The sequence below is a fragment of the Pristiophorus japonicus genome, chromosome X, assembly GCF_044704955.1.
Source record: "Pristiophorus japonicus isolate sPriJap1 chromosome X, sPriJap1.hap1, whole genome shotgun sequence".
Taxonomy (NCBI): domain Eukaryota; kingdom Metazoa; phylum Chordata; class Chondrichthyes; family Pristiophoridae; genus Pristiophorus; species Pristiophorus japonicus.
In genome coordinates this window covers 38680075-38692289 of record NC_092010.1, presented here as the reverse complement: position 1 = coordinate 38692289, position 12215 = coordinate 38680075, and the positions used below count along the sequence as shown (strand labels likewise).

Here is a 12215-nt window from a genome sequence, read left to right as displayed (position 1 = left end):
TCCCTTCTCACTGTCTCCTTCCCCTCCCTCCCCTCCGCGGCAACAAGCCGCTGTCTCCTTCCCCTCCCTCCCTTCCGCAGCAACAAGCCGCTGTCTCCTTCCCCTCCCTCCCCTGCGCGGCAACAAGCCGCTGTCTCCTTCCCCTCCCTCCCCTGCACCACAACAAACGGCGGTTTCTTTCGAACGATGGCTGAAGCACTTTCACACAGGTAGGAAGATGGTTTATTTAATCTTTTCTTGGCTTATAAATGTTTATTCAGGTTGGATTTATTTGTATAATATTTGTAGAAGTATAAATAAGGATTTATTGTAGAATTTAATGACTTCCCTTCTCCCCCCCCCCCCACACCTCGTTCTGGACGCCTAATTTGTAACCTGCGCCTGATTTTTTAATGTGTAGAACAGGTTTTTTCAGTTCTACAAAAATCTTCACTTGCTCCATTCTACTTTAGTTTGGAGTACGTTTTCACTGTGGAAACTTTGAAATCAGGCGTCAGTGGCCGGACACGCCCCCTTTTGAAGAAAAAATTCTGTTCTAAAGTAGAACTGTTCTACCTGACTAGAACTGCAGAAAAAAAAATGTGGAGAATTGCGATTTCTAAGATAGTCCGTTCTCCACCAGTTGCTTCTAAAAATCAGGCGCAAATCATGTGGAAACTTGGGCCCCATGTGTTTAATGTTGGTTTGTAGCATCAGAACAGAAATGCTTATTTTGCCCAATTGGTTTCTTCCTTCATTTGAGGGGCAATTTTAACCCCCCCCCCCCCCCCCCCCCAACCCCAGACGGGAGGTAAGATGGAGGGTGGGGTTTGCTCTGCCTTCCCGCCCCCCACCATTATTACTTCAGCCAATTGAAGGCAGCCTAAACCAGAGGAGTCGGGGTCTAATTTAAATGGCAGGGTTGTGTTCCAGTGATGCCATCAGCATGTATACCATTTAAACCACGGGCCCAACTATGGCCCCCACGGTTTCCGGTCCACCAGCAAAAGCTGGAGGCGGCAAGGATCCAAGCACGGGTAAGTGTCTGACGTTTCTTTTTAAAAGGTTCCTTGTGTGCCAGGGGATCACGAGTGTGACGCTTACTTTTCCCCCCACATGCCCAATTCCAACCCCCAGATAAAATTGGCCCTTTAGATTCCCTATTTGCCAGAGGCACTTCATACCCAACAGGATGGGTAGGCAACCTGCTTCTAGGCTGCAACGTTGTGAAGCTTGGAAGCACACGAGAAGTGTTCTGGAGTGGCTCACCTTGATAAATTACAGGAAAATATCCCGGTGTGAATTTATAATCAGAACGTGTCTGGTGTTTTAAATTGTCATGTGATCTTTAGTGCAGACGGGACATTGTTGAATCTTTTTAATATTCTTGCAGGAAAACCTACCTGGAAGAACCTTCACTTTCTGGCAATGGTTTGATGGTGTAATGGAGCTCACCAAGAAGCACCTGAAGGAATACTGGAATAATGGGTAGGAATTTTAACTACTCTCCAAACTAATCTGCATTGACCAATTGAGGGGCCTATGTGTGTAGGTGGCCTGCTACTTTTGCTGTGATTCCCTCAAATGCCCTTTTGTCTCAAATACATACACACATCATCCTTTAGATATATTGCTGAGTGGATTGGTGCATCGTCCTGTACTGGTATTCAAAGTCATATCCCTTAGAGAGGGGAAGAAATGCACTTGAACTCATGCTGTCTATCTACTGATCAAGTGTGAATGTTACAATGTACTGCAGTCTGGCCTAATCAGGGTCAGCCAGTCCTTTTCTAGTTACTGAAATATAAAACTGCATTTTCACACTGAATTGGACATAACAAATGCAATATTGTAGAGAGATGGTGATAACATATTTAATGAAAGCCTGCCTCATAAAGTTCCCAACTAATTTTGCGAACCATTAGTTGTAGATGTAGTTCAGCTGCCGATATTCAAATGTGGAAGCATTGTGAGTTCTTACTTTCTGGGAGTAGAGTTTTTCCATCTGTGCACAACATTGTAAACTAATATGGGCACAACATGCTGAAGGATGTTCGCTTTTTGCCACCACATCTTTGGAAGGGATTTGCTGAGGGGCCCATTAACTATCCTTCCTTCCTTATTTGCAGGTTGATCCTGGGTTTTGTAAGTAAGCAGTACGCCAACAGACTTCTTAATCAACGAGTGAATGGGACCTTTCTTCTGCGCTTCAGTGACTCTGAGATTGGAGGGATTACAATAGCATGGATCGATGATTCTGAGAAAGGTAGCGCTGTTTCCGCTGCTTGCAATGCTTCCAGAGACTTTTCTTAATGATTTTTTTCAAGAAGGTGTATCTATTGGGGAACTTTAGATATCTTTACCCAACAGATTGTTAAGTGCATTATAATATTGGGTCCTCCATTTAATATACAGAAGTAAAATAAAAATAAGTACAAAGTACATAATGGAACTCCTTATGAATTAGTTTACTTGGACATCCTGAAATCCACACTTCTAATTAAATTAAAAGCCTCAAGAATCTAGGAGAGAACATGGACCTCAATAACAAATTGGTTAAAAAATAAGGTACAGAGTCCTCATGAGAGGTGTAATATCAAACTCGGGGCAGTATTGAATGGAATCCCGAGTCACCCCATCCTCAATTTGGCTCCATCTCTCAGTGCATCAATGTCAAAATCTTTGTCTTCAAATTCTCCATGGCCTCATCCCCCACCAGCACCTCTTCAACCTCTTCCAGCCCTACATTCCTGCTTGTCCAACTCTCTGCTGTGTATCCCCCCCGCTCTGCTCTACTATTGGTGACCGAGCTTTCAACCATTTAATCCCTGCACTCTATAAACCCATTGCTACATCTCTCTCAATCTTTCGAATACTTCTTAAAACCTACCTTTTCAACAGTGCTTTCAGTCATTTCCCTTAACCTCATGCCTCCTCTGTTATGTAAATGAACGTTCCTGTTATTTCTAGTCTAAACTAATGATATAGGTATTTATGGATGTTCAAAATATAGCTGTGTGCTATAGTGGGAGAGTTAGGGTATTGAGCCCAGCCTGTTTATCTTGAGATGGGATTCAGACTCCTGCATCCACGCAGTGTTAGGATGTGAACATGCATGCAAAAAATATTTTTGAACCAAAGATTGCAGAAAGTGATGAACTTTCCTGGGTTTTTTTTGTTTAACTTCAAGTTCTTTTCTGTTTTTGTTTTGATTTTGAATTTTGTTGCTGATCAGTGTAATTCTGAAAGAAAAACATAAGCAGAAGAATAGCATTGCATAGTCTGGATTATTGAAATGTTTCAATCAAAATCTTTTGTCTTTTTTTTGGCTGTGTTTGCTGACTACGATGTTTCGCCAAGTGTTGAACTGTACTGACAACGGCGGGAACATTCTTCCCCTCCTCTTTATGCATTGTTTCGGTCTAATTGTTTCTGTTTCATGCTGCAGGTGGCAGACAGGTATACAATGTTCAGCCTTTCACCACAAAGGATTTAACCATTCGATCATTGGGAGATCGTGTCCGAGATATTGAGCGCCTGCTTTACCTGTATCCCAACAAACCCAAAGATGAAGCATTCAAAAAGTACTACACAAGTAAGTACCAAGAAGCTTGTGTTAAACCAGGCACTGATGGACTGCAAACTGCTAACTAATTTATGGTATTGTTACACTGAGGGTTATAAGGGCTGCTTTGAATGATGTAGAACTGTCAGTGCTGAGTTTTGCTGCACGCTCCGCATTGTTCTCCAGTCAGGCAAAGTGCTCACGAGTATCACAGTGCTGGTTAGCAAAGATCTGCTGCGTTAAATTACTTCTTTGCTATTATTAAATTTTGCGGGTGTCATGTATGTAACCATCATGCAATGGTAATCTTCATGTAACTGTAACCTTCATGCAACTCATGTACACTGTACCTGTACCCTAGAAATGCACACCCTGACCACAGGAGGTGAACTTGTGGGAGACACTCCTCACCTAGGTTTCCAGGTATAAAAGGGGAGGTCCCACCCAGGGTCAAGACTCCTTGGTCCTGGGAATAAAGATTAAGGTCACGTAGTGACTGTGTCTGCAGTACATGCCTCGTGTGAGTTTGTAGTACGGTGCAGGGACACCACAGCGGGGGCGATTTTTGTTCGATGCACTAATTGGGTGGGTGGCAGGAGTTGCAGTCGCCAACTCGATCGCATCCACAAGAGGCCCAAGGCCTCATTAGCACGTAGCCGGTGAGCTCTAAGTGCCAAACAGGCACTCTGAAGCAACTCGCTGGTCGAGGTGGGTGGGAAAACAGACAGATCCTGCGCTAAGTCGTCTGACAGTCTGGTCCTTGGAGAGGAGGGGAAGGGGAAGCCAAAAAAACTTTTACGGGCCACTGGTTAGGCCACTACATGCCTGGGAGCAATAGGCAGGGCAGACACCGCACACACTGTGTGTGTGTATTGGTCCATTTGAGTCTTGCAAAGGGCTTAGGACCCTGATTTAAATATTGAAATAGGGCTCCTGCCCATTTCAAGGCCCGCTTGAAAATCAAATCGGGGACCAATGGGTGGGACTTGTTTCTATTTAAATCATCATAGGTGGTCCTTCGAAGCGAGGATGACTTGCTTCCACGCTGAAAAGGGATGAGTTCACAGGTGTTTCAATGCAGGACCTAATATTCCAGATCCCGAACTACATCCTGAAGGGTGGAAGATGCCTGTGCATGGATTTTTTTAACGTGGGGTGACCGTTGCACACCAGCCACCACACGGGCTTGACAGAGCGAGGTCTTGGTCCAGTGGCAAGGGTTAACCAGAACAACTGGAGACCAGCTCTGCTGCACGGACCTAGTCCTCGCACATATCGCAGTGTGGGCTGGCCCGTGCTGCCCCTGGGCCCTCGCCTCTCCTGCTGTACCTGCCCGCATTGCAATCAGCCGTCGCCCTCCTGCAGCCGCTCGCACTGCTCCCTGAAGTAGCATGCCGCCCCACACTGCTCCCTCTAATGGCCCCGGCCTGCTGATGGTCTATTTAAATATCTCTTTGCTTACCGCCCCATTTTCCATCATAAATGATGCGGTAAGCGCATGGAAATTGCCCCTTAAAATTCCCAAGCGGCCAGTTCAATCTCAACTTGCCATGCAGCGGGTTTAAAGCTGAAGTCAGTCTGAAACTACCTCATCCAACTCATAAAAATAGATCTAATCTCAAACGTTAGTTAAAAAAACAATGCACTAGAAAATAAATGAAAATGTCTGCTCTTGTTGGTCCTGTGTGCCTGGTGACAAACGGTTGATTTCTCACCCTGTTGTTCAGTAATTATCCCTTTTGCTGACCAAAAACAAATTAATCTTCTGCGTGTACTGGTCACACACTGGTGTGGCTTATAATAGCAACCAGCAGGAATGGGAGGTGGCAGAGTCATGAGTACTGTTATGGAAATGATTTCTTGTTGGGTAAGAGCATTAAGGGATATGGAGCTAAGGTGGATAAATAGAGTTGAGATGCAGACCAGCCATGGTCTAACTGAATGGCAGAACAGACTCGAGGGGCTGAATGGGCTACTCCTGTTCCTATGTTCCAAAATTAATTTGAAGAGCTTTTGCCCTTTGAGTGCAATTTACAGTCATACAAAGACTGTATGAATATTGTTCCTCTCCAACCACGGTGTGTTATTACAACACTTCAATGATCGATATTTAAAGAAACATCTTTGAAAGACATTTGTTTTTGTTACTGAAAAATATTCAGGAGAGCATCAAGCAAAGAATCGTGTTTGTTTTCTTTCCACAGAGGAAGCGAAGGGAAAGGATGGGTATCTCCATGCTGGTGTAAAGACTACGGTGAATGAGTAAGTGAGCACAGACACATGGGGCCTATTTTTCTGTCTTTGCTAAATTTAGTGAACAAAGTATACCTGGGTAATGTAAAGTCCTGTCCCTGCAGTACAGACTCACACAAGGCACATATTGAAGTCAAGGTCACTCAGGACCTGCACCTTTATTACACAGCTCTCGAATGCCACACTTGCCTGAGACCTGTCCTTATATACCTGTCTGGGACAGGTATCCAGTGTTTCATACAAGTGCACCCCTGGTGGTAAGGTAAGCTTGTGGTTACAGGTCATCTCTAGTTACAGTCATGTACAGCATGGTAAGATACAATTATGTACAGTAGTGTGAGATACATGACAGGTAGAAAGCACTAACAGACGAAAAGGCCGATTATCCGAATGTGCACTCATGGCAAGGCACCTCACCCGCTGGGAGGGTATGTTGGGAAATTGTGGGTACACTTCCCATGATTTTCTATCTCTTAAATTTAACTGACATCCAGCAACCATCTACCTCATCCGACTAAACTCTCTTACCCATACTTACAGCCACCCCCTCAACCTTGCCATCTCCCATGGTATCTGTTCTCCCATGGCCTCAATCACTGACAAGGCCATCTCTGACCACTTCCTTGTATCCCTCACCACCCACCCCCTTCCAACTCCGTTTCCTTTTGTTTCTGCCCCTGGAATAAACTCTTTCCCCCAAACAGTTACAACTGCCTAGCCTTTGGCCCTCCATTTGCCACGGTACCGTTGCAGCTGTCGATTCGCTAAACCACTTCCTCACCTTCGGTAAGATATTCACGTGTCTGCCATCCCAGTAGTCCATCCTGGTATGGACTCCAGACTTGAGGCTATCTCACACACAACTGATTTTAGCTATCCATCACCAGATCTGGCTGGACCATATCGAGCTCTACCAGGTCTCGCTCTCCTTTGCCAAAACTGTCCACTACTCTAGGATCATCCCAGAGAACAAAGATAATCCCATCTTCTTTTCTCTGCTACAAACCCTCCCCTCAAACTCCCCTCTCTTGCCCTCTCTACCCTTACCTTCAACAACAAGTGCAAGGAGCTTACTTTGTCATCAGGAAAGAGGCCATCCATTCAACTGCCTTTGCTGATTACCCCCTTCCATTTGTCCACCAAGCCAAACCTCATCGCAGGCCTCCTCCTCATCCTAGCCTTGAACTGCCACCCCTCTCTAGAATCTCTCTCAGCTCCCCCCATACCCTCTCCAAGCTCATCTCATTCATGAAATTCATCCCCTGCTCCCTTTTCCTAAATTGCTACTGAACTGCCAGCCACCTAACTTCCCTTCCTGGCTCCTATGCTAGCTGATATTGTAAATCGTTCCTTCTGCTCAGATAGTGTCCCCCTCTCTTTCCACACTCCTGTCATTACCCCATCTCACGTGATCAATATCTCCACTCGTGAGTCTCACAAGAATGCACTTGTGACTTTGCTGGGCATGAGCCTTGTTTGCATAGATGCTGACTATCATACTGCCATTTAGGAGGTGCCTTCTGTTTCCTTTGGTGGGGTTAGCAGACAGTGTGTAAAACGCTCATTGTTTTTGCATTTTATTTCAGTGAACAAACACAAGTGGGTGCACAGCCCGTAGTCGATTCGCCAGTGTCTCAGCCTTACGGTGTGTTTACTGCGCCTGAAATCCCAGGATGGCCGCAGGTCCCATGTAACCCGAGTACTGTCAACTACGATAAGTAAGTGTAGAGGTTGTTGTTAGTAACTGATGTTGCAAAATTTAGTTTCAAATTTCTGTTCTCACCACACGTGCATTTTTTGAAATGAGTAATTCTTTTCCTCCTTTCGAACTAACTCTCGTCGCCCTCTTGTACTAGTTCTCTTCCTCCCCCCAAACTAATTCTCTCCCCCACTCGCACTGGTGTTTGCTTTCTTGCCATCATTTTTAGGAGCCACAATCTGAGGGGATCTTTTTTTCCAAATTCACAATCTTCTCCAGATGGTGTTTACTCTTACTGGGTACAGTTCCACAGAAGTGGGTGACCTGCAGTCCCTTAATATTGACAGTATTCAAAAGTGCTTCACAGTTGTGGGTTTGACTCGAGCAGGAATGACTGAGGGCATTGGAATTCAGAAGAATGAGAGGCGATCTTATCGAAACGTATAAGATTGTGAGGGGGCTTGACAAGGTGGATGTAGAGAGGATGTTTCCACTGATGGGGGAGACTAGAACTAGGGGGCATGGTCTTAGAATAAGGGGCCGTCCATTTAAAACTGAGATGAGGAGGAATTTCTTCTCAGGGTTGTAAATCTGTGGAATTCTCTGCCCAGAGAGCTGTGGAGGCTGGGTCATTGAATATATTTAAGACAGTTTCTTCACTGATAAGGGGGTCAAGGGTTATGGGGAGCAGGCAGGGAAGTGGAGCTGAGTCCATGATCAGATCAGCCATGATCGTATTAAATGGCGGAGCAGGCTCGAGGGGCCGAATGGCCGACTCCTGCTCCTGTTTCTTATGTTCTTAATGCTACAAATGGCCTCTGGACCCAAATCCGCTGGGGTTCCTGCTCCTGATTGCTACCCAGTGACCTGTGCCAGAAATTGACCCAGGGCTAGGTCACTGTTCAGTGACCATAGCTGGAAAGAATATATGTGCATGAATGTTGAAGGAGGCATGATTGGACTCAGCTCTGACGCCCACTGTGGGGGAATAACCTACTGACACTCACTATCTAGGTTCCACATGGCCACTTGAGACACTGGAGGGCAGTTAGCCTGTGGAACTGTACCTCTATATGATTCAGCACCTTCAGGAGTGGAAGGGGGTAAGATGATTTTTTAAAAAAGCAGCAATGGTGACCAGCATAAACGGCCAGTGCCACATGTTAAGACCTCATTTTTTTTTCTGGCTGTGAGCAGGTGGTCTGCCAATTATAGCAGAGCGCAGGGAAGGTCCATAGCAAGAAACATAAAGTCACAGATATGTAGTTGTTTTAAAATTGTATTTGCATGTGGAAATATTGCACGCGTGTGCGGTTTTGCCAACATTGCTGCTAGTGCTCCAAATTTAGCATGAAGTGTGAACAGATCGCAGTCAGCAGGGCCGGATTCAGGGCCTGATGGGCCTGGGGCAAACTGATCCAAATGGGCCTATAGTTATGTTTGTCATTGTTCATTACCCTCCTAAATTGGCCTGGGTTTTTATCTGGTTTTTGCCTCTCCCAGGAGATCCCATGGCTCCGGTTGGGGTGGAGTGTAGAATGTTTCAGTATAAGGGGTGTCGCAGTTGTGTGAGGCGGACTGGTTGGGCCGGGTGCTCTTTGCCTTTCCGTCATTGTTCATAGGTTTATATGTAACTTTTAGGGCTGCTGACCGAGGGCCGTGTAGCTCTTTGTCGGCCGGCGCAGACACAATGGGCCGAAATGGCCTCCTTCTGCGCTGTAAATTTCTATGTTACTATTACATGACGTATATAACGGTGGACTTGTACTATAATATATTAATATAATATATTATATATTAACATATTTTATATATTAAATATATTATATAATAGTTAAATAATAACACAGGTAAATACTAAAGATCTTGTCTCTGCAAAATAGGTATGTACATGTTAGGCCAATAAACAATATTTTCCTCTCTCATTGTCTATTCTACTCAGATTATTTATGAGGCCTTATATTTTTTTCCTACATTTATTTGGTGGGCCTGAGACTGCAGCCCCATCCGCCCCATGGTTAATCCGCCCCTGGCAGTCAGTCATATCACTTTTGGTGGAAGTGCTATAAATGGTATTTGAAAGTGACTAGTAAGTGTGCAGGTATGTCCTGTCTTGTGTGACATCAGCAGAGGATATTTTCTATTGAACAGAAACCTTTGCTTACAAGCTATCTACTGTCACCTATTGCGGTTTAATTAAATCACTGCCAGGTTCAAATATAATTATTTCCTTATCTTCTCCTAACAGGGGAGATGCTACAGTCACCTCTTCCATTTCAGTGCCTCCTAATACAATGATGGCCATGAACCCAGATGAGGACTTTACAAATATAATTCAGAGGTCAGTTCTGTTTCTAAAGATATAGCTTTGGTCTGTGACCTGATTGGATTTAGTTCTTTTCACAGTTAAGAACCTTGAATCTAATTTATGGAGTTTATAACTTTGCTCTGATATTAATGCAACACATTGGGCTGGATTTTTCTCTGTGATTCTTCCTGAAATGGGCAGTGAAGCCATGCCTCCCCACCCTCAGCTCCATTTCCCTCCCTGCACCTCTGCCAGATTTCTGTAGATGGAGGAAGATGGCTTAATTGGGGATCTTCTCTCCCTCCAACTTGGCCCCATGCACGTACCTTTGTTGGCATACAAAACTAGTAGCTCACTACTTTGGGATTTTTCTGCTCCTTTAACGTCTCTTGGGTGCTCCAGCAGCACTGCCCAATTTTCCTTGTTAGCAGCGCCAGGAATCCTGCTCTGCATGATAAGTGACCCTTGACCCAGGAAAATGGGTTGGAGCCACAGCAGAAGTCCACTCTGCCCCAAAGAGAGAAATCCAGTCCCATGTCTTTGACTTGCAGCATGCCTATATTCTCGTGTAGTTCTGCAATTTATCAAAGGCTGCTGGAGTGTTGGTCCTTTTGAATTTGCCCTGATATTACAGCACAGATTCAGTGCTCTGTCAGCAATGTTGAAACATCACTTGTGCAAGATCACACAGGTACTGTTGCTTAAAAAGTTGCATTTGTTTCTGGCCACAGACCTTCCCAAATGTCCGCACTAACAGTACAGGCCAAGACCCCGGCTCATCTGCAAGGACTCCTGTTTTTGTTTGCTGCCGGCAGAGTGTTGTCTCGCAGTGCTCATTGGAAACTCACCTCATGATACCTCCAGATCTTGTTGCCTCCAACGGTAACTCTAATAGAAAAATGGGCCTAGAAATTAGTCGACACCGCGCCCATTTTACAGGCCGCATGTGTGCCCGCACATTCCACGCCAGAAGTGCGTCACCCGCCATATTGATAAAGGCCATTTTTCATACAAGAGCCTAGACAGTGCGTGCCGTCAAAAGCGCTGACTGTGAAGGACACCACGTTGAGCCCAACCCTGCCCTCATCCATGCATATACGCTCTCCAGCAGGGCTCACTGGATACTGACTTAACTCGCAAGCTTGCGATCAACTAACAGTACAGACCGAGACCAGGCATCAATCCTGAAACTCTCTTGGTTTGTATGCCTCAGTATCGCACAAGGTATCATTACCTACTGAGCAATCAAGGGAACCCAATGCCTCCCTTTCGCTGCTCATTGGGATACACTGGTAGCTAGAGTAACTCTCTCCCTCTTGGACATATCTAACTTCCATGCCCAAGATCATGAACTCTTGTGTGGGTATTCATAGGCACAAGCGAGTAACTGATGCACAGTGCCAGGGCTGTAACAGATTGCAGTATTTTGAACATTAAATAGGGGGTTATATTCTCAAAGCTTTGCATTCATACTCCAGGTTCTTAGTGTTTGTATCCATGTGATAAGCTTGTCTCGTTACATTACCTGTCTAATACTTTTCTTTCTTCGGCAAAGCAGCCATCTCATTGATCCATTTCAAAGTGAGAATGACATGGAGGTGAACAGCTACTATGAAGGTGATCAGTTTGTAAGAGGGTAAGCCAGATAAACGTGTTTAGACCCTTTCTGGGGGTAAGATTCCATTTTTCTTATCTTTTCCCCACCTCCCCCCAACCCCCATACGGGTCTCCATCTGCCATATACCATCCCTAGTCAAGAAAACGGACTTCCTACTCCCAGGCCTTGGGCCAATGCAGTGCTAAAACCAGCTGCTAAATGTTGGACAAGAACAGCCCAGGGTGACTGTCCCTCTGACTTTCTCTCTCCTAATAAGGAAGTGCTGCCCTCCACTCAGCAACTCCCCACAGCAATGCTGTTGAAATTGAGAACGTGGCCTGAACTTGTCTGTGACACCAGGAGAACCATCAAATCACAGGTGACCATCTTCCTTACAGGGAAAGAGAAAATGGCTGGTGCCAGCCACCAATCTTCCATGTCTATTGTGGCCAAAAGGACAAGGAATTCATACAGTTGAGGTCGGCCTAGTTCTCACTGCTAGGGTGAAAAGATATAGCTGTGGCACAACCAGCCTCTCCCACAACCGAGGTGGAGGAAACGCTTATGGAAAGATAATGCACGGGTTCCACCTGCAGCTGAAGAAGCACCACGCCATGGGGCGGCCCCCTTTCTGAGGGCCCATTCCACCCATCCCTCCTCCCCCACTCACCCCCAAGTGAAGGCAGTCAAGCACCAACTAGTCGCCACAGATCCACTGAGCCCGTTATCCACCACAGCATTGCCATCAACCACGCTGTTCAAAACCCACTGGCGTGCAGTGCATCCCCACTCAACTTCGACCTAAATCTTCAGC

At 45.5% G+C, this 12215-nt stretch overlaps 2 protein-coding genes across 4 annotated transcripts in view; one reads left to right on the top strand and one right to left on the bottom strand.

Annotated features, from left to right (window-relative positions):
- The window catches only part of LOC139241011 (signal transducer and activator of transcription 5B-like), a 144208-nt gene that overhangs the window by 131448 nt on the left and 545 nt on the right, over nucleotides 1-12215 (top strand). For 2 of the 3 annotated variants that reach the window (XM_070869700.1, XM_070869697.1), the window contains exons 14-20: nucleotides 1373-1467; nucleotides 2109-2245; nucleotides 3428-3574; nucleotides 5749-5806; nucleotides 7384-7515; nucleotides 9745-9837; nucleotides 11360-11440. In XM_070869700.1, the coding sequence (XP_070725801.1) occupies nucleotides 1373-1467; nucleotides 2109-2245; nucleotides 3428-3574; nucleotides 5749-5806; nucleotides 7384-7515; nucleotides 9745-9837; nucleotides 11360-11440 (743 nt within the window). The remainder of the gene's footprint in view (nucleotides 1-1372; nucleotides 1468-2108; nucleotides 2246-3427; nucleotides 3575-5748; nucleotides 5807-7383; nucleotides 7516-9744; nucleotides 9838-11359; nucleotides 11441-12215) is intronic. The other variant, XM_070869699.1, reaches the window with a different exon arrangement.
- The window catches only part of nab2 (NGFI-A binding protein 2 (EGR1 binding protein 2)), a 45917-nt gene continuing 36843 nt past the window's right edge, over nucleotides 3142-12215 (bottom strand). Inside the window, exon 6 of the mRNA XM_070869706.1 lies at nucleotides 3142-3221. Coding sequence (XP_070725807.1) covers nucleotides 3211-3221 — 11 coding nt within the window. The 3' untranslated portion in view covers nucleotides 3142-3210. The remainder of the gene's footprint in view (nucleotides 3222-12215) is intronic.